At 40.6% G+C, this 18,582-nt stretch overlaps 1 protein-coding gene across 1 annotated transcript in view; it reads right to left on the bottom strand.

The window, feature by feature from the left end:
* The window catches only part of LOC112151829 (vacuolar protein sorting-associated protein 13B), a gene marked incomplete at its 5' end in the record, with an annotated part of 71,869 nt that overhangs the window by 14,015 nt on the left and 39,272 nt on the right, over window positions 1-18,582 (bottom strand). Inside the window, 7 exons of the mRNA XM_024280904.1 lie at window positions 2,854-3,050; window positions 3,133-3,260; window positions 4,870-5,156; window positions 7,193-7,339; window positions 7,474-7,662; window positions 9,500-9,707; window positions 14,272-14,442. Coding sequence (XP_024136672.1) covers window positions 2,854-3,050; window positions 3,133-3,260; window positions 4,870-5,156; window positions 7,193-7,339; window positions 7,474-7,662; window positions 9,500-9,707; window positions 14,272-14,442 — 1,327 coding nt within the window. The remainder of the gene's footprint in view (window positions 1-2,853; window positions 3,051-3,132; window positions 3,261-4,869; window positions 5,157-7,192; window positions 7,340-7,473; window positions 7,663-9,499; window positions 9,708-14,271; window positions 14,443-18,582) is intronic.

The following is an 18,582-nucleotide window of genomic DNA, read 5'->3' as shown; positions in this document are numbered from 1 at the left end:
CTGAGTCAGCAGCCTCCGCACCCCGCGGCGGCTCTCTGTCTGCCGCCATATCGAGCGACTGAGCTCGACTGCGGGAGGGAAAGTCACTGATTGAGTCACTGAAAACGTCACATGCTCAAAGCTGAGTTCCTGATTGGCTGATGTGATGCGGCGACCTGTCAAACTTCATATTTAAATTTTGCCCGTGCCGCTTGATTCATGCCTTGTTACTCAAATCGAACTGCTGGCAGACTTTTGCGCCTGTCGCTTAAATCGCGCCGTTCCATTGATTTAGCATTGAAACTGGCCGTCTCCGCCGCACCAGTCCCGTTCAGTGTGAACGCACCTTTAAAGATCATTAACTTCATCTCAACAGACTGAGTTAAGTAAAGGATAATACTCGACTTTGCAGAAATAACCTTCCTCCTCTCCGCGTTGTCCATTTATTTCTGATAATGGACACCTCAAAGGGGATTGTCTTACATGAATCATGGTCACTTCCAAAATAAATACATATTTAATCAATTATTAGCACTTTGATTTTGTTATTCTTTTAGGTTGTTTTTCACAAGAAGTGGACTGTTTAATATGAAGTATCACACGTTGTCATGGTAACAGATACCAACCCTACACTGAGAGTGGTGTATATGCTAAATGTCATCAAACGTGGCATAAAGCATCATTTCAGAGGGAAAGTTCCCCTCTTTCTGCTCGTTTTTAACCAGATGAAGAAACAAAAGTTTGTCTAAAAGAAACAAAGTCCAAAAGTAGTTTCCTTAATCGCAAAAATATCCACCATCAACTCTGATCATTAAAGTCCCCCTATGGAAATTATTATTTTAAAGAAAAAAAGTTCCCAGCAGTGTGTCAATTATGATTATGAAGTTTTGGACCAAAATCCCACAACCTAAATGTCTCTGTTTGTAAAATGGCAGTGGCCACTGAGTTATATAATGCTAGAGGTGATTAGCAGGATATTTAGTATTGTCCAACATACACAAAGAGCGGGGCCATATTGGAAGGGTATGAAAACAATGAGACATGGCCTAGCAGACACAGTAAAATGGCCATAAAATGATTAATTTTGGTCCGATTTAAAAAGAAAAAAAACTGTGATCATCAGAAAAATAAGACCCAGGTCATGGTATAAATATTTTTTTATGAAGTGCAACAAATAAAACAACATTCCAAACTTTTCTATAAATAAATATGTTAATATTATATAGGAAACAAGTATAACTGATTCATGGTTGTGATTTTATTAATGTTATAAACTGCAGCGAACACGCGTCAAAGTCAAGGCCCGGGGGCCGGATCCGGCCCTCCAGGTAATTCTATCCGGCCCTCCAGATCATTTTATTTTATTGTTATTAATGACCTGATGTTATCTTGTGTTTATTTCTAACTTGTATAATTTTGACAAAATATATTTTTATGGAGAGTAAAATATTTAAGGTTTAAGTTGATTTATCCTGGATTAATATTCCTGCCTTTCATAATTATGTTAAAACATTACATTTTAATGTTTTAAAAACTTGCATTCTCCAATCTTTTTGGACAATTTTGGCATTTACTAGAATTCTTTACACTATTTTGGAGTTTATCTAATATTTCAGCTACATGCTAGCTGTTTTGGATCATTTAGGCTTTTTTCAGTTTTTTAGGCTGTTTTGTTTTAGCTGTTTTTTCAGTTACATTCTAGCTGTTTTGGCTAACCTACGTTTTTTTTGTTTGTTTTTTAGACTAATTTGATATATAGCTAATATTTTAGCTGGCTATCAACTTCAGTGTTTTCATCTTCAGCGTTTTTAGTTCATATTTATGTTAAAGCTACGTTTTTTAAGTTTTAAAAATATAATTTTAGATTGTTCAATAAATGTTTATCCTGTTCGACCCTCAACCTAAGGTGTGTTCTGGATTCTGGCCCGTTGTGCGATTGAGTTTGACACTCCTACTATAGAGTATTGTATGCAAATTCTATGGAGGTCAAACGTATTACTGACTTGTTTATTTTCTCCATTGATCATTTTTTATCAAGTTTTGGCATTAAAGGAAAGAATTGTTTGTCTAATATGAATGAAGACCCTGTAGGAACACAGATTTTATTACTACGGAAGGTGGTACAAACGTCTGCCCGTTCTGAGGTAACACATGTCTCGCTTTAACCCTCATCATGGGGGCTTTGCAGTGATCAGACACTCAGGTGACAGAAGAAGCAGATCAGCTCTGAATGGAGCAGTCATAACACGTCTGCCCTTTGACCTGAAACACCTCACACGCAGGTCAGAGCCGGAGCTCGCCGTAACCAGAGATATGCAGCCTCTGCGTCACCCTGACCTGCCGCTGCCAAGACACAACACCAAACATTACACACGCCTCTCAGGCCACACCAGCCGTCCGGACCGCCGCTCAGCTCCAGCAGACACACACAAGCATGGAAACAGAGACAAAACAAACGCTGCACTAACTAGATACCAACCAGAGCTATTTTCATTTCTAATGAGCTAACAGGACAGCCAAACAAAACCTTTTTCCTCCTTTACATCACAGCCAAGCTTGTTTTACAATTATAGAGCTCAACTATTGGAAAAATTATGTGAAAATTGGGGTTAAAGGGGTTTACAGCCCTAATGCGTCTGGTTGTAATTAGTTAGGTAATTTAAAACATCAACCCTGCCACTGACACATTGTAAACTCTGGCTCCACTGAGCAGTTATACTGGCTGCCTCGTTTTCACTCACATGCTTTGATGTCAACTTGTTGACTGGGCATTTAAAGCAATTAAAAGGGTTAGCCGTCACACACGCAGGACAGGAGGGCTGACGGTTCCAGAAAGAGATGTTGTGTTGAAGGGAATGAAGCGCAGGCTCCTACCTGGGTGCCAGGCCAGTTGATGTCTATGGGGTTGGTCCACTCGGTGGGGCTCTGCTCCGAGGTGGATTTCAGCTGCACTGTGGGCAGCGTCTCTTTCTGCCTGCACTCGGGGAAACCAGAGACGTGGTAGTAGAGCTCGTGGTGCAGAGAAGAGTTGGCAGGTAGGCGGCGGGAGTACACCTCAGTCCTTGGAGTTTCTATTTAAGACCATGAAATGCACACTGATGACGCAAAAGAAACACCTCCGAGGAACGGCTTCATTAACGGCCGTCTTCTTACCTTTGACGTCTTCCCTGAAGAGCAGCGGGACAGGACACTTGTTCTGGATCAGCATGCGTGGACAGGGGTCCTCATTCAGGGTGATGTACGTCACCCCAAGGTGCTCCTGGTATGTAAGAACGATGGCTCTGCAAAGCCAAATGTATCAGTGAAATAATGAGATTGTTAATATCATCCAGTGTTACATGGATTCTCTAAAGGAGAAGTTCTAACTAAAATGTTCAGATCATTAACATTGGAAACATTGTTCTGCTTCTCCAGGAGGACGTTTTAGTTTGGACACTAGGTGGCGATCACACTATAGCATTACACCTTATTGAAGAGGAAGAAGAAAGTATGAAGAAAAAAAAACAATGTTTTAGACCACAAATAGTTACTTAATATTTCCTTGAAAGAGTTTGTAAAATTCATGTCTGTGAGTTTAGTCAGAATGTATGTTTAGGTCGACCAAGTGTTAGCATTAGCCGTCCTATGAGAAATTCCATAAAACGTTAGCATCAAGCTAGCTTTAGCTTTACGTGCTAAATCAATAGGTTTTGTTAACTCAGCCCTACAAAAAACAGGAGTCTTTACCAAATATGGACTTATTGTGACAGTTGTTCTCACTGACAATAAAAATGCATAACATCAGTATGGCTGCCACAATGAGTCGACTAAAATAGTCAACGACTAATTTAATAGTGGATTAGTCGTTACTGTCTATTATATGGAGTCAGTGTAGTAAAGTTGAAAGTTATAATGACATTCTGCTAGCTTTTAGGATTACGTTTTTTTAGGATATTTTGGAGTTTAGCTAATACATGCCAGATATTTTGGCTAATTTAGGATTTTTGTAATTTTTTAAGGCTTTTTCGGCATGTAGCTAATATTATATCTGGCTATTAGTTTCAGCACTTTCAGCTATCATTTTCAGCATCTTCAGCAGTCAAATTCAGCTTACAGCATTCACACTAGCATTATCACAGGTAATGCTATATATTTTAGGAAAAAGACGCTTCCATCAGTGCTAAAGTGAACAACTTTAGCTAATGATGTTTAAGATGTGTGCTTTATATCCAGTTTGTGCAGGGCCAGATTAGTTGACTAATTGGAAAAAATAATCAGTGATTAGTCGACTATTAAAATAATTGTTTGTGGAGGCACTGAACAACAGCAACCGGCTGTCTAATGTTGCAAGGACGCCGCTAATAAAGTTGGTTAAATGATGGAGTCTTATTTATTATCGTATTAAGAAAATACCAGTTTTATTTATTTTTTTGGTATTTATCCGTCGCACCGTTAAAGTCAGATGAGTCTGAAGTTAGACTCTGATTTTTTTTTTTTTGCTTTCACTTTGACAGACATGAGTTAAGAGAAAATCTAGATCACATTTGAATGATTTCTTCACAAAATCTAAAGTACAAATTAAATTTGAAGCAGCTGCAAAAATTAGAAGATTAAAAATAAAAATAATAATAAACTCAGAGGACCATAAAAATATTGTCTGATCTTCAACTGGTCGGTGGTCTGAAAAAGGTCACAGACTACTGAAAATCAGAACACAAGGTCACTGAGCGGAATGCAGTGATCAGCTTTAACACATCAATACATCAGAGAAGATGCTGGAGACGAGGAGAGAGGCTAACAGTGGAAATGTTGATGCTTCATCTCAACAGTGTGACCATGGCTTTTTATCTGCTGCTCTACTCCAAATGGGCTGTGTCAGCCAGCAAACCAGCAGTGTTCTGCTGCACCCACCTGCTGCACAGGCCACCCTGGACGTCCTGATCTACAGGGACAGACACGCTCTGCCTGGGGAGGTCTGCTCTAACGGGAGCGGGGAGGCTCCAGGCCGAGCTTCCAGCTGTAACATCTAGTCCTGGAAGGAAGCTGAGGAGCATGTGTCTGAGAGGCAGAGGGAACTCCATCCTGCCCGGGTCACCGGCTTGGAGGAGGTCCCAGTACGGCACGGAGCAGGGCTTGGCGTGAGAAGAGGTGGCAGAGGGAGGGAGGGGGAACACGTCGCTCACCTCCACCTCACAGACCTGTTAGGAGAACCAGAGAATGAAGATAAAGCAGTGAATAAGAAATAAAAATGCTTTCGCTTTCCTGAAGAAGTTAAATGACAACATAACTGCATCAATAGGCGTCATAAAAACAAAGAAAGCGACAGAAAAAGAATAATTTTTAACATACAGAATATCCAGACTAGTAAAGGTGAGGGGACAAGATGATAACAGATGTTATACAAATAAATGCATAATTGATAAAAAGCAAAAACAACATGAGTGACTCTCTAACATATATTCAGGCCTCTGTAGATTTCAGACAAATCGCTGTTTGGTGGATTGTTTTCAGTGTGACTGCTGTTGATCCTGTCAATTAATCTCCTCCACGCCGTTTTTCAGACATGCAGCTTGGCAGCGTCACATAAATCTTCATCGTGATTAGATCCTTGTTTTCACCCTTACGCTAGACTTATTTTTCTATAAAAGTTTGAACAGTGAGGATAAAAAATGAGAGAAAAATGTAAAATATTCACGTGTGTCTGAGAAAAGTGTAGAAAATGTGTAGAGAAGAGTTCTCTAAGTCACTCCATTGGAAACATGTCCTGATAACCAATGAGCTCAAAGCCCCGCCCCCATGTAAAATTGTAAAATCAGTTTAGCAGAGAAAACTGAACAATCTGAATTGAAAGTGAAAACAGAGAAGAGAAAACAAAGAGAAAAAAAGGGAAAAAAAAGTAAAGTTGAAAGTAAAAAAACATTGTTTTAATTGGTAACAGTTCTAGTTTTTACTTTTTTAGTTTTTCAAGTTTTACATTTCAATTTTTTTTTAAATTTTCTATATATTTTTTATTTTTCAATATTATTTTTTCAAATGTTCAGTTTTATTTTTTCAAATTTTCAATAATTCCTACAAGTTTTCAGTATGTATGTCTGAGTTTAAAACTTCTTTCAATTTTTTTACATTTTCAATCTATTTTGTTCACTTTAAGCAGATTCTGATTTGACCCATAAACTTTATTCATCTGTCAGGAACTTCATCTGCAGATCAAACATCAGCACAAGTACAGGCATACTGTGTTAAAACACATTCATCAGCATAAATACATAAAATAGAAATAAATAGATTAATCAGAAAACACAATAATAGACCAACAATCAGTTACAGTCAATTTTATCAGCTGTTTAGCAGGAAAGTGGGAATGAAGCTGGTGTTTTAATGAGTGGGAGCTGAACCTGTAACCTGATGGTAAGAGACGGTAATGTGTATGAAGACTGTGTGAAGTATCTTTAGATCGGTGTTCCTTCCTAAGGACTCTGTCACTGTAAAAGAGTGACTAAGTTTTGTTTAAGAGCCTTTTACTCGAGACGCCACCACCTTCAGCTTTTTGGTGAAGTGATCAATAACATACAACTTTCTATTTACTCACAGGATCAGGCAGGCTTTACTTTTCTTTTTAGCACATAAAATAACCTTAAAACTATTTTTGAATGAACTGTGGTTAGTTTATTTCGCTTGATAGCTATACAAACTTAAACTTAGGTAAGAACAGCAGACACAAAAAGGAGAGGAGAGCATGAGACGAGTATGAAAGTTATTTCAACTAAATATGCACCACAAAAACCAAATAGTTTTTATTCTCTGTGTTCTCTCCCACTGAGCTACAGTGAAATTGGCAGCAGAGGGCTCCGGCTGCGCAGTTTTAGCAGCCAGCAGTCGACTGCAGGGACCAAGCTAGAAAGGTAGTCATGTGTTTGTGCTCCCACTGGCCCTTATTTGGTTTTTAAAGCCAACTGGTAGAGGTTTCTAGTCAAATATAGACAAATGGTAAGCTTTGCCGTTATTCCTGGAGAAGTTCTGGATGATGATGAAATGACAGCATTGTCGCTGCAGATGAAAGCAGACAAGAAACCTGCTTTTAAACTCAGTGTGTTTGCCTAGTGTCCCTGTGAAGAGGGGTGGAGGAGGAGACGGGGAGAGCGTGATGGGAGGAGAAGCCAGCACAGTTCTGGTTCTGGTGAGGGCCAGTGTGAGCATCTGAGGATCCAAACGCTGGAGAAAACAGAGGCTTTACCTGCTCGTCCCCACCCAGTCCCCGAGCCGTCAGCAGGGGGCTGTAGTGAACGGTGTGAGGAGTGTTGTTGACCAGGATCGTCCTGTCCTCGATCTGCAGGATCTGAATGCCGTGTCTCACCACAGACGACACAGAGAACTGACACAGCTGGGAGGAAACAACAGACATCAGCCGCGCTAGACTAGTAGAAAACTACCGTAGACAAAAAACTTGGCACGCAATGCTCAAATGTTTCCTTGAGCGAACAGGACAGTGAGAGAGACCTCACATCAATAACTCACCTTCTGCTTCCCAGGAGAAGCTCCCAGAGTGATGTCCACATCCACAAATCCCTCCTCATCCAAGGTGACCACCACCGAGCTGGAGCCCTCCTTCCATCGAGGAGAAGTCAGGTCGTGAACGAGTTTCAGTGCTGGAGACTTGTGCACGGTGTTGGTGGGGGCCCAGTAGACACCGATCTGGAAGGCTTCCTGCTCCATGAAGAACAGGAGGGTCATAAGAGAAAGAGTCTGAGACTGCAGCAGGTGGTCCTGCTTCTGTTACATTAAACGTGTTGATTAAAGGTTGACACCTCATTGTTCTTCAAGATCATGAAAGGTTGCAGCAAAATCCTGTTTGCTGGAACCATTACCACCACATCACCAAGCCCTGCCACCACTCTCCAAAGGAAACCCTGCAGAGGATTTGGCTGGGTTTGCTGCAGCACACACTGGCTGCAGGGGTGAAGGGATGCTGCTCTGACAGGTGAGCTCATTATATCACAGGTCTCACTATGTAGTGAATATATGGGCAAATCTGAATTCAATCCCCTCTGTGGTCCAAAAGTGTCTGAACTTTTTTATTCTTTTAATAGAAGGCTGTAGTCACTTAAGGGTGGGTATCCCTCTGGCGGCAGGGTGCTGTGCCGCAGAGGAGACACGTATTTCTTCACATGGTTGTGCTCTAAAGCAGTGGTCCGTAACCACCAGACCACGGAGGAACTAAGAAATTATACTTGTTTTTTTTTTTGAGTCCTGGAAATCTCTTACTTTGAAAAACGACCGGATTCTCTCGATTAGCTTGAGCGCTAAAAGCAGTTCGGCGGCATGTAACACGAGATAAGTTGTAGGTGGATCCTTTCTTTCCAAATGATGGGATACGTGGAGGAACAGAAGAACAGAACAGGTGATTCCCACAGCGTACCTGTTTGTGCAGAGATGTGACTTTCATGAACGAATCTCATCTTTAGAACGGTCACAGAAATGCTCAAACAGGACCATCATTCAGATGTTCATTTCAGAGAAGTTATGAACACGATTAATGCAAAAACTTCCATTAAAAAAAAGAAAGAGGAGCAGAGAGCGGGGCGGGGTTGGGGGTAGAGGGGAGAAAAGGAGAGTTGCGCTGCACATGTACGCGCGTGCGCGGGGCGGCGATCAGTCGTGAGTTTGAGTTCTTTTGTTTGGTAAAAAATGTTTTTGTGTTAAAATGTTTCACCTGAAGCTTTTGCATGAAGCTTCAAAGTATTCTGATTTGTTTCTTATTGAGTGTAAATAATTGATTTGTTGGTTACATTTTGTTCATGTTTTATTTTTTTTTTTGATAAGATGATCTTATAATAGTAAAATAAACTCGTTTTTAACCACCATGACATTAACCCTAGAGCACTATCACCAGGTGATTTTCACACGAGCAAGAGTAGTTAACATGATTTTCAATATGTGGCATTTTTCTGAGTGTCATGGGTAAAGTCTCAGGAATCTGCAGTATCATTATTTATTTATTTTTTAGACATTTTTAGTTCTCAAATTCCTATTTTTGTGTAATTTTTAAGCATGTTTTTAGGATCTTCCTATGTTTTTATTTTCCATTTTGTTTCATAAACCACAGTAGAAAATAAAAGAAAACTACACTAATTTATCATGACATATTTGGACCTATTTTTATGACAAATTATTTTATTGGGTATGTTATATCAGGTAAAAATTACCCGGCAAAAGTGATGGAGTAACTTTTTATGGCGAAAGTGCTCTAGGGTTAAATAAAGAGACTTTATGTGTTTTATCAATCCTCCATAATGCACACATGTCAGATGACTGAGTGAAATGATGATCACATCTATTGTCAGAACGGTTTATTATTTTTATTGTAACTTGTGTTGACACACTGTCACGCTGTGGTCTTTGTGAAGACCTGCTGGGGTCAGTCATTCAGGTAAAGACGCCGTCTGAGCGACATCCTTTTTTTTTGCTTTGGTTCATGAAAACATGTCACCTTAGAGCACCTGTGAGAAGGCCTGAGTTCCTGCTGCTCTCGAACGTTACGCACCTTGAAGTTGGGCGGCACGATGACCTTGCCGGCTGGTATCTGCAGAACGATGGTCTCTCCCTCGAAAAGCCACAGGTCCCACTGAGAGCTGTTGACCAGGAGGGCCCAGGGCAGCAGCTCCACCAGCAGGGTGTTCAGACCACACTTCCAGCGGGACAACTTCACCTGCATGGGGCTGTCCCACTGGGCTAAAGGCTCCATCACTGACCTGTGGAGAGAACAGAGCTCACTGGGTCACTCCAGAGAGAACAGAACAGCTGCAGTGATGTAAACACTCAATAAATAATAGTGATCTTCAGAAATGATTCAGTGTTTTTCAACCTTTTTTGAGTCACGGTCCACACCAGCAACTGAACATGTAAAAAGAGAAACTCTGTAGCCTGAATTAATGCTGCAGCAGTCTCTATTACAGTAGTTGCTGCATAAAAAGCTGGAAGTTGCAGCTGTTTTTCTTAAATCTTGCAAATACATTTGTGATAGTTTTCAATAATAATTTTTCAAATAAAAGCCATAGGGGAATGTACTAATATTAAAGCTATTGTTTTTCATTTTAATTTATTAAAATGTAATTTTCTTTAAATGTACAAATTGATGCTTAGGTTCACATAGATGATAAACTATGTGGGTTTTCAGATCCGTGTTGACCTGAAGATGTCTTGTTTGTTCAACTCTACCTCCAGAATGAACGGATTTTATATGCAAAGCAAAACTTTGGTAAATAGTTTGATATTTTATGAGTTAAAAGCTCATATTATCTTATGCTGCAAAACATTGGTTATATAAAAAAAAAAAAAAAATTGAGAGATTCTAGGTCCTTTTTATATTTTTCCTTTTGTTCGTACCAAAAAATTGACAAAATTCATATGTATCACTAAAAAAAAGAAGGCCATGAACACAAATCTAAATTTCTTAAAGGTTAAAGTAAGACTACGCAGCTCCTTCTAGGGTTTGATCAGTAGAAAACAAACCAAGATTACTCTTTTACTGTTAAAGGATGCAGAGCCCTGATCTGGTGCTGAATTTGCCTCTTTGACATGATTCTAGTGAGAGTGTCTTTTGATTTGAAAGGAAGTCATGTGAATCTCTGTCAAAAGCTACAAGTTATTTTCTATTTTAAATGAAAATGAATACATTTGATTTATGTGAAATAAACTTTTTGTGTATCATAATTGTGACAATAAGTACAAATCCGTGTCTTCTTTTTTCTACATGGTGAAGTAGGGCTCTGTGGCTCCTACGGGGTTACAGTTAGTGAACCTGAATGCTCTCTAAATGTTAAAGGTTGCAGACCCCTGGATTAGGAGAAATTGACGCATTTCCCACGACACATCTGACCATCTCTAACAGCACACTAGTTGTCCTGATAGAGAATGATAGTGAAAATGTAATCTACCAGGTTGATCACATTCAAAAGAATCCAAATAGATGAATCTTCCGGTCTGCGGTTTAAATCTGGGGGGTGTGTGAGTCCCAGCCATGAGCCAAATCAGACACTCGGACGTGATGCTGCACTTTCTCACTGAAAAATACCCAGCAGCACCTGGTTTTAGAGGCTGGTCAAAACATGATGCAGATCAATTATTTTTACCCTGACAGACCTCACTGATGGCTGTCACTAAGACTAAACAAACACAGCCTTTCAACAATTTATGCAACACAATTAGACTGTGAGAAAAAGTGGAGCGGGCTTGTGGGATCACACGAGTATGTTCTGAGACAAGACGGCAGACGGATGGAGAAACCCAAAAGCCCTTCCATGAATCCACTGACATGGCAGTCATTTCAAAGCACTGCAATCATGGTCTTGTGAGTGCTAAACAGAGCAGAGAACCAAACAAACATTTGGATCAAATTTACTCTGAAGGCTTTAGACACGACCGCTCGCTCTCACTCAGGGCCACCTGGACCTGGCTCACACTGCGACCTGCCAACTCAAACTCCTCACAAACCACAAGTTCCTGTCACTGGGCTGAAACTTGGACCCGTTGGTGCAGTGAGCGGTTAACAGGCAGAGCATACACAGCTTCTGTCAAAGCCCAACAACTGGAGCATCACAGCTCGACGTGTTTGAATGCTCATCCACGGCATCAGCTCCAACGGCTGCAGACTTCTGATGAATGTGATGAAGGTGCGTCATTGCCCCAAAAAACCCAAACAAGGATGTAAATAGCCTTACCCACCTCACTTCCCTCATATATTTACACACTCCTCTCACAGACACTCCAGAAAAGACACTTCAGCCTTGAGCTCCGCCTGTGCTTGAATTTCATTTCTGTTGGAGCTTTTTTCCTCAAGTTGTTTCAGAGAAGCAGATTCCAGGTACAATACCACTGAAAACCTGTCTCAGCTTTGAAAGGATGTGAATGAGCGAACTGAAGGCCTCAGATGCAGCGTGGGAAATTCAAAAGGTGAGTTTCCTTGCAGCAGTGGGCATGAGAACAGGGAAAGCGGGCGACCGCAGGCAGACGTGTGACTCATGTGTCCAGCAGACTGACTGGCCTGCGGGGTGACATGTGGCTGCGTCCTCCACCGCTGCTATCAACATGTGATTGCTGTGTGACTAAACATGACTTCCTGAGTGACAGCTGTGGACAGTTTCACATGAGTTCTGCTGGGTGGCAAATGTAAACTGGTCCCTGCTCCACATATACACAACAAGCAAGTCCACATGCTGCGATAAACTTGGTCTCAGAGCAAAGCCGTGTGACCCCAGTGTGAAAGTGGGGCTGTGACGGCATGGTGGGCCAAGCCTCCAGCCTGTGGGGGGGGCTGATGTCTGCTCCGTCTTTGCAGATGATTGTTTTATTATGTGGCAATAAAGAGAAGGGCCTTGCATTGCCAGATTGCTCAATTCAGCACTTTGAAGAGGATTGATGTTAGAATCTTTCTTTATTAGTAAGAAAAACAGGGAAGACTCCAAGCAGAGTGGCTTTAAAACTTGCAGAAAAAGTAGAATAAATAAAAAGAATTATGTTGAGTCAGACATTTAATGGATTAATATTTACCGTCTGTTCTTGCTTTTCAAACTATCGGCCACTTCCAATGAAAAGTCAATGCAAATGCACATTTCAGGCTTCATGTTCAAAGCTCTCACGTTCATGCGTAGCACAATATGTAGAAAACATGTTAAAAGTTAAACCAGCTTAAACTTTGACCAATCAGGGACCTGGATTTGGTAGAAATCTATGGAAGACATTCCCTTTAAATCACAGAAGTGCTAACTGTCTGAACATTGATCATTGAGGAGAAATGAATAATTGTGGTTTGTGCCCGATTGGATTCACAGCTCTATATCAGAATAGAGCTGTGAAAGAAAAGCTCAGAGCAACATTTGCAGGATTTGCACCATTGGGCATCAAGCCTCTTCCAGCTGTAGGTGGAAAACAAGTGTGAGTGAACAGTAGAAATAGAAAAAGGAGAAGTCCCTCCCTGGTTGTCCAGTGTGAACACCACCCTAAGTGTAAAAGGAACATTAATGAAATGAAAACTTTTAGGCATAGTTATTGATGATAAACTTACTTAGGAAAAACACATACATGGCATAATAACTAAAATGGCTAGAGCAATTTCTACAACTAGTAGAAATGCGGGGCTGCACGGTGGCGCAGTGGTTAGCGCTCTTGCCTCACAGCGAGAAGGCCCTGGTTCAAATCCCGGCTGGGACCTTTCTGTGTGGAGTTTGCATGTTCTCCCCGTGCATGCGTGGGTTTTCACCGGGGACTCCGGCTTCCTCCCACCGTCCAAAAACATGCTTCATAGGTTAATTGGTGACTCTAAATTGCCCCTAGGTGTGAATGTGAGAGTGGATGGGTGTGTGATTGAGGCCCTGCGATGGACTGGCGACCTGTCCAGGGTGTACCCCGCCTTCGCCCTTCAGCAGCCGGGTTGGGCTCCGGCACCCCGCGACCCCGAAAGGGAAGGAGCGGTTAAGAAGATGGATAGATGGATAGTAGAAATGCTATTTTTTTAGCACCACAAGCAAGAAAACGGATAATTCAATCTTTAGTTCTTTCAAATATTGACTACTGTTCGGTAATTTGGTCCACGGCCACATCAACACCGTAAAGCAAAGTTCAAAAGTTACAAAGCAGAGGAGTGAAATGGAACTTGGGTGCATTCATTGAGCTAGTATCAACCATATGCATAAACAATTATATTATTGTAACAAAAGCACCATTTACTATTTATAGGAAACTTACATTTAGTCAGAATACACATCACTATTCTACAAGACAAGCAGAGGACGGTCGCTTCACTTTACCAAAAGCAAAAACTAATAAGATCAAAAAGACTGAAAAGGAATTCTATATTAGAATTCATTACTAAAAGTTATTTTTAAATCATCACTAAAAACTTACTTATCTGAAATGAATGCTGAACAATTGCATTTTATTGTGAAGATTGTTTGTTATTACTTTATTTTGAATATTTCTATATGTTAATACTTGCATGTATATCTATAAATGTAAAAGGTTTGTAGAAATGTCTGAACCCCAGAAAGAAGAGTTGCAACTGCTTGATTGTAACTAATGGGGATCCATCATAAATTAATTTAAAAAAAATCCCCCCAGACCAAACACCCATTCAAAAGCCTACATTTAGGGTGTTCTTGAATGCGTCTTACATGCCTGCTGTGTAGCTTAACAGAAGCCAAAAGTCAGGCTGCCTACACACAGGACACAAGTGAAACACAAGTGAAAGTTCAAGAAAGAAGCTGATGTAGTTTCAACAAAACAGATCACACTATGACTTCCTTCCTTCCAGCTGCTCACCTGTCCGGGTCTTTGGTGACGTAAGGCCATGGTGGGTCTGTGGGGGTCTTTGGACCATAAAAGTCTGCCAGCAGAAGCTCTGGTTTGTCCTCCTGTTCAGCTTTGCTGAGAATCTGCTTGATCAGACTGGTGGAGATGGGCACAGCACAGTGTGAAGCATCTTCATCCTCTCTGTGGAGGAAAAGGAAAAACATCATAAACGTCCCAACAGAAACACACCATCTTTGTCTTAGCGGGACATCTGTGCTCCTTTTTGTCGTGCACTCAGGAAAACACAGAGCTGCTGATTCTCTGTGGCTTTACCTGAAACTGGAGCCTTAAAATGCTGTGATGAACCAGCGTCTCATAATCCTCAAAACCCCCAACTCTACATATTGCTTCTGACAAGTAACCAAACATTAAACTAACTACCAATATGAAGATTCTAGTAAATAAATTAATGAATTAATAAAAATATTCAAAAAACACAAATATATAAAACCAGTAAATTAGAAATAGTCTTCCTACTAATGTGGAAAATGAACTCGTTTTTTAATTTTTGCTTTTTTGTCTTTGGAAAAACTATTATTAGAAGCTTCTCAAAGGACCTGAGGATGAGATTTGTCAAAAATCAGGACTTCATCAAAGCTTTAACTCTATACAGTTCCTAAGATCGGCTTCACCACTGCTATTATTGCTATGCAGTACACAACAAAGTACATACATTAGCATTAGTGCTGCCACAAACAATTATTTTAGTAATCGACTAATCATCGATTATTTTTTCAGATTAGTCAACTAATCAGGTCATACGCAAAGTGGATGTAAAGCACACATCTTAACCATCATTAGCTTTAAGCTAGCTAAAAATAAAGAAAATGAAGATGATAGTTTATTAAACTTTTAATGAATCATGCAGCTTCTGTCCTTCATTAGTTTCTGGTATTAAAACAAGAATAAATCTAATGAGGTCGGCATCTGAAACAAGGAACTATTTTATTAGTTGATTAGTCGACTAATTGTGGCAGCCCTAATTAGCACAGACCAAAAAATAATTAATTTAGGCTTTAAACACAATTTGTTTTATACTCACAAGTTGAGGTTTTTCTAAAAACAGTTTAGGTGATGTTAGAATAACAAGACTAAAAAAAAAGGAAAAGAAAGTGCAGAGTGAACAAAGTTCAAGTTCTGTTTAAGTTTAATTAAATAATTGAATGTGGATAAAAACTTGAAAAAAATGAGACACATATTATTTTTTAAAACCATCAACAGAAGATCATTCAATAAATTAAACCATATATCAGCTCAAACATCATCTACATCTGGTGCTAGCTTGATTTCTGGTCTTCTGGCTGCAGGTGTGTCTGCGTTTTGATTGGCTCTTCAGAAGGTGATTCTGAAAGTTTCACCACATCAGTCACAGTGATGAAAGGCATGGACCAGCTCTAAACTACTTTAGTTAATGTTAGTTAAAGTCCTATTAACTGTCACACACCTCAGTGAGTGAAATTTGTTCTCTGCATTTGACCCATCTATGGGGGCGCGGTGAGCCACAGACACACAGAACCCTTTGGTGGTTTAATTACTCAGTCCAACCCTTAATGCTGAGAGTCAAACAGGAAGACCGTGAGACTCGATCGTGGATTTCAACTCACGACCTTCTAGTCTCAGGGCGGACTCTCTCCCAGTGGGTCACTGTTAGGGTTGGGCACCGAAGTTTGGTTCCAAGTAGAAACCGTTATGAGACTAGCTCAGGATCACATGTTTGATAGGAGGCAGCAGTGAATTCACTGTGCGGTGGAAGGTTGGCAGGTCACCAGTTTGCGGTTCGGAGGTTGTGGAGCTCTGAACATCTGAACGTCCAGCACATTAAAAAACAACAACACCCAAAATGTCAATTTTTGACACGGAAGTCTTAATGTGTGACGAGTTGTGAATGTGTTGATTTGGGAAGATGTAGGCATTATTTTTTATTACTGAAGTACTGAAATTGGCACCGATAAGGAACCGAAACCAAAGAACCAATTTGGAACCGAATAAAACCCAATCAGTGCCCAACCTTACTCACTGTCGGGATCCTTGAAGAGAGCAGAGTTTTCTTTCTTAAATGATATGCAGTCTTGACAATAGTTTTAAAAATCCAGGAAAATGCTGAATGGCCACAAATAATCTTATCACCGGCCTCAGCTTTAAAATCTGGTGCGGTTTTGCAACACCAGCGAGTATAAAAACGAGTCAACTGTCCACATATCCAGCTGAATCAAAGCAGCCTGTCACCCAGAGAATGTGCGCATTAAGAGACTCCATTGTGCTACAAAGGGAAAGCTGAGGCTGCTGCTCATGGGTCAGGGGAAGACAGACAGGAACTCTTTCCTTCAGGACAGTCCCTGAGAGGGGAAACTGGAGGGGCTTCTGATTGTAGCCACAGTCTGAGGAGAGCGTCTCCTGTCGCAGACCGCAGCTCTGCTCTCTACCTCTTCCATTAAAGCCCACAAGTATGCGTAATTGCAGGAAGGAAAGATGAGCTGTTGACCAGTGAAAACTCAAGACTCTCCCCCCCTGGGAGAGTGGGGTTGATTGGGGTGTGGAGTGAGCCTGTGTTTGGGGGGCTTACAGTTGTGGCCTGAGTATTTGGAAGATGGAGAGGGATGAGCGATGGATTGATTTGGGGGGACAAGAGGGACTAGCATGTTCACTCGTGTGGTTAGGAGCAGTTTAGACGGGGACAGGTCGTAAACACGACGACTGTTGTGGTTACGAGCTCGAAAGACGGGACACTCGCTCGTTTCTGAGCTTGTTTTTCTGAAAAAGGTTTTATCTAAAATAACACGGCCAGATAGATTCCCAGTCCCTGTATGGTCTCTGCGGCTCCGTCAGAACAACTGAAGTCAAAACACACTTTGTTACTGGATACCTAAACACAACAATTACAGCTCAGATGAGTCACAGACAGTCGGCGTTTACCCTGTTTATGCAGATCAACACTACATGCTTTCCTGTGCATTTTTGTAAAATAACAAGAATTATGACTGAAAGATGAGCAGATGCAACCGGAGGATATAGTAACTGGTTCCTTATAGCCATGATGTGTGCACAGAGTTTGCTACTGACAAAAATATAGGAAACCTATATGAAAACACGCTGATAACCTGGAACACATAAGAAAGCACCGCGTTTGTGTATTTGACAGTCCAGACTTAAGTTTCACACTCAGCATAGCACTTAGCTAACCAACACACTGACAGAAGAGACCACACACAGATAAAGGGCTCTCACACACATCCTACACATCCAAACGTACACATAACCTTTATCTACACACTGAGAAAAACACACAAACACACTCGCAGCTGCTCTCCGTTAGGGCGCATGTCCAAATGAGGTGTAATTACGGTCCAACCTGACATGCTGGAGTTAGAGCCGTGTCTCAGCGGCTGCCAAGACAGCTTACTGCTCTCCTGAGAGGTGCATGGATTCCCCTGGATCGTGTCTGCAGTAATGGCTCACAGAGACCAGCGTGTGGTGTGAGACCGCCTTAGAGAGGGGTTTCTAACTTTAAGGTAAATGTGGGCATAAAAAAAACCTGCTGCTGCAGACCAGAGGTTACGGTTCCCCCTGCAGATGTTGGAGCGAGGAAGTCATGTTTTCAAGCTCTGCACTAACAGAGTCAAGGCCCAGGGGCTTGATTCGGCCCTTCGGGTAGTTCTACCCGGACCTCGAGTAATTCTTTCCGGCACTCGAGATCAATTTATTTTATTGTTATTAATGATTCGGTGTTATCTTGCGCTTATTTTTAACTTGTATAATTTTGACAAAATATATTTTTATGGGGAGTAAAATATTGAAAGTTATTTAAGGTTTAAGTTAATTTATCCTGGAATTATATTCCTTTTTATTATTCATAATTATGTTAAAAAGTTACAGTTTAAAAGTTTTAAAAATTGACATTATTTAAGCTTTTTGGACTATTTTGGCATTTACTAAGATTTTTTTCAACTATTTTGGAATTTAGCTAATATTTCAGCTACATGCTAGCTGTTGTGGCTAATTTAGGCTTTTTTAAAAATGTTTTTTTTAGGCTGTTTTGGAGTTAGGGTAATATTTACACGCTAGCTGTTTTGGCTAATTTAGGGTTTTTTTTCATTTTAGGATATATTGAAGTTTAGCTATTCTTTCAGCAACATGCTAGCTTTTTGGCTAGGTTTTTTTTGTATTTTAGACTAATTTGGCATTTAGCTAATATTTTAGCTGTTTCAACTTCAAAATTTAAGCTATTTCAGCTATTTTAGTTTCAGCTTTTTTCATCTTTTCTCATCCTCAGCTATCAGCTTT

Source organism: Oryzias melastigma, linkage group LG16 (assembly GCF_002922805.2).
Source record: "Oryzias melastigma strain HK-1 linkage group LG16, ASM292280v2, whole genome shotgun sequence".
In the NCBI taxonomy this organism is placed as follows: Eukaryota; Metazoa; Chordata; class Actinopteri; order Beloniformes; family Adrianichthyidae; genus Oryzias; species Oryzias melastigma.
Note: the sequence above shows the minus strand (reverse complement) of the source record. Positions and strands in the feature narration are given on the sequence as shown.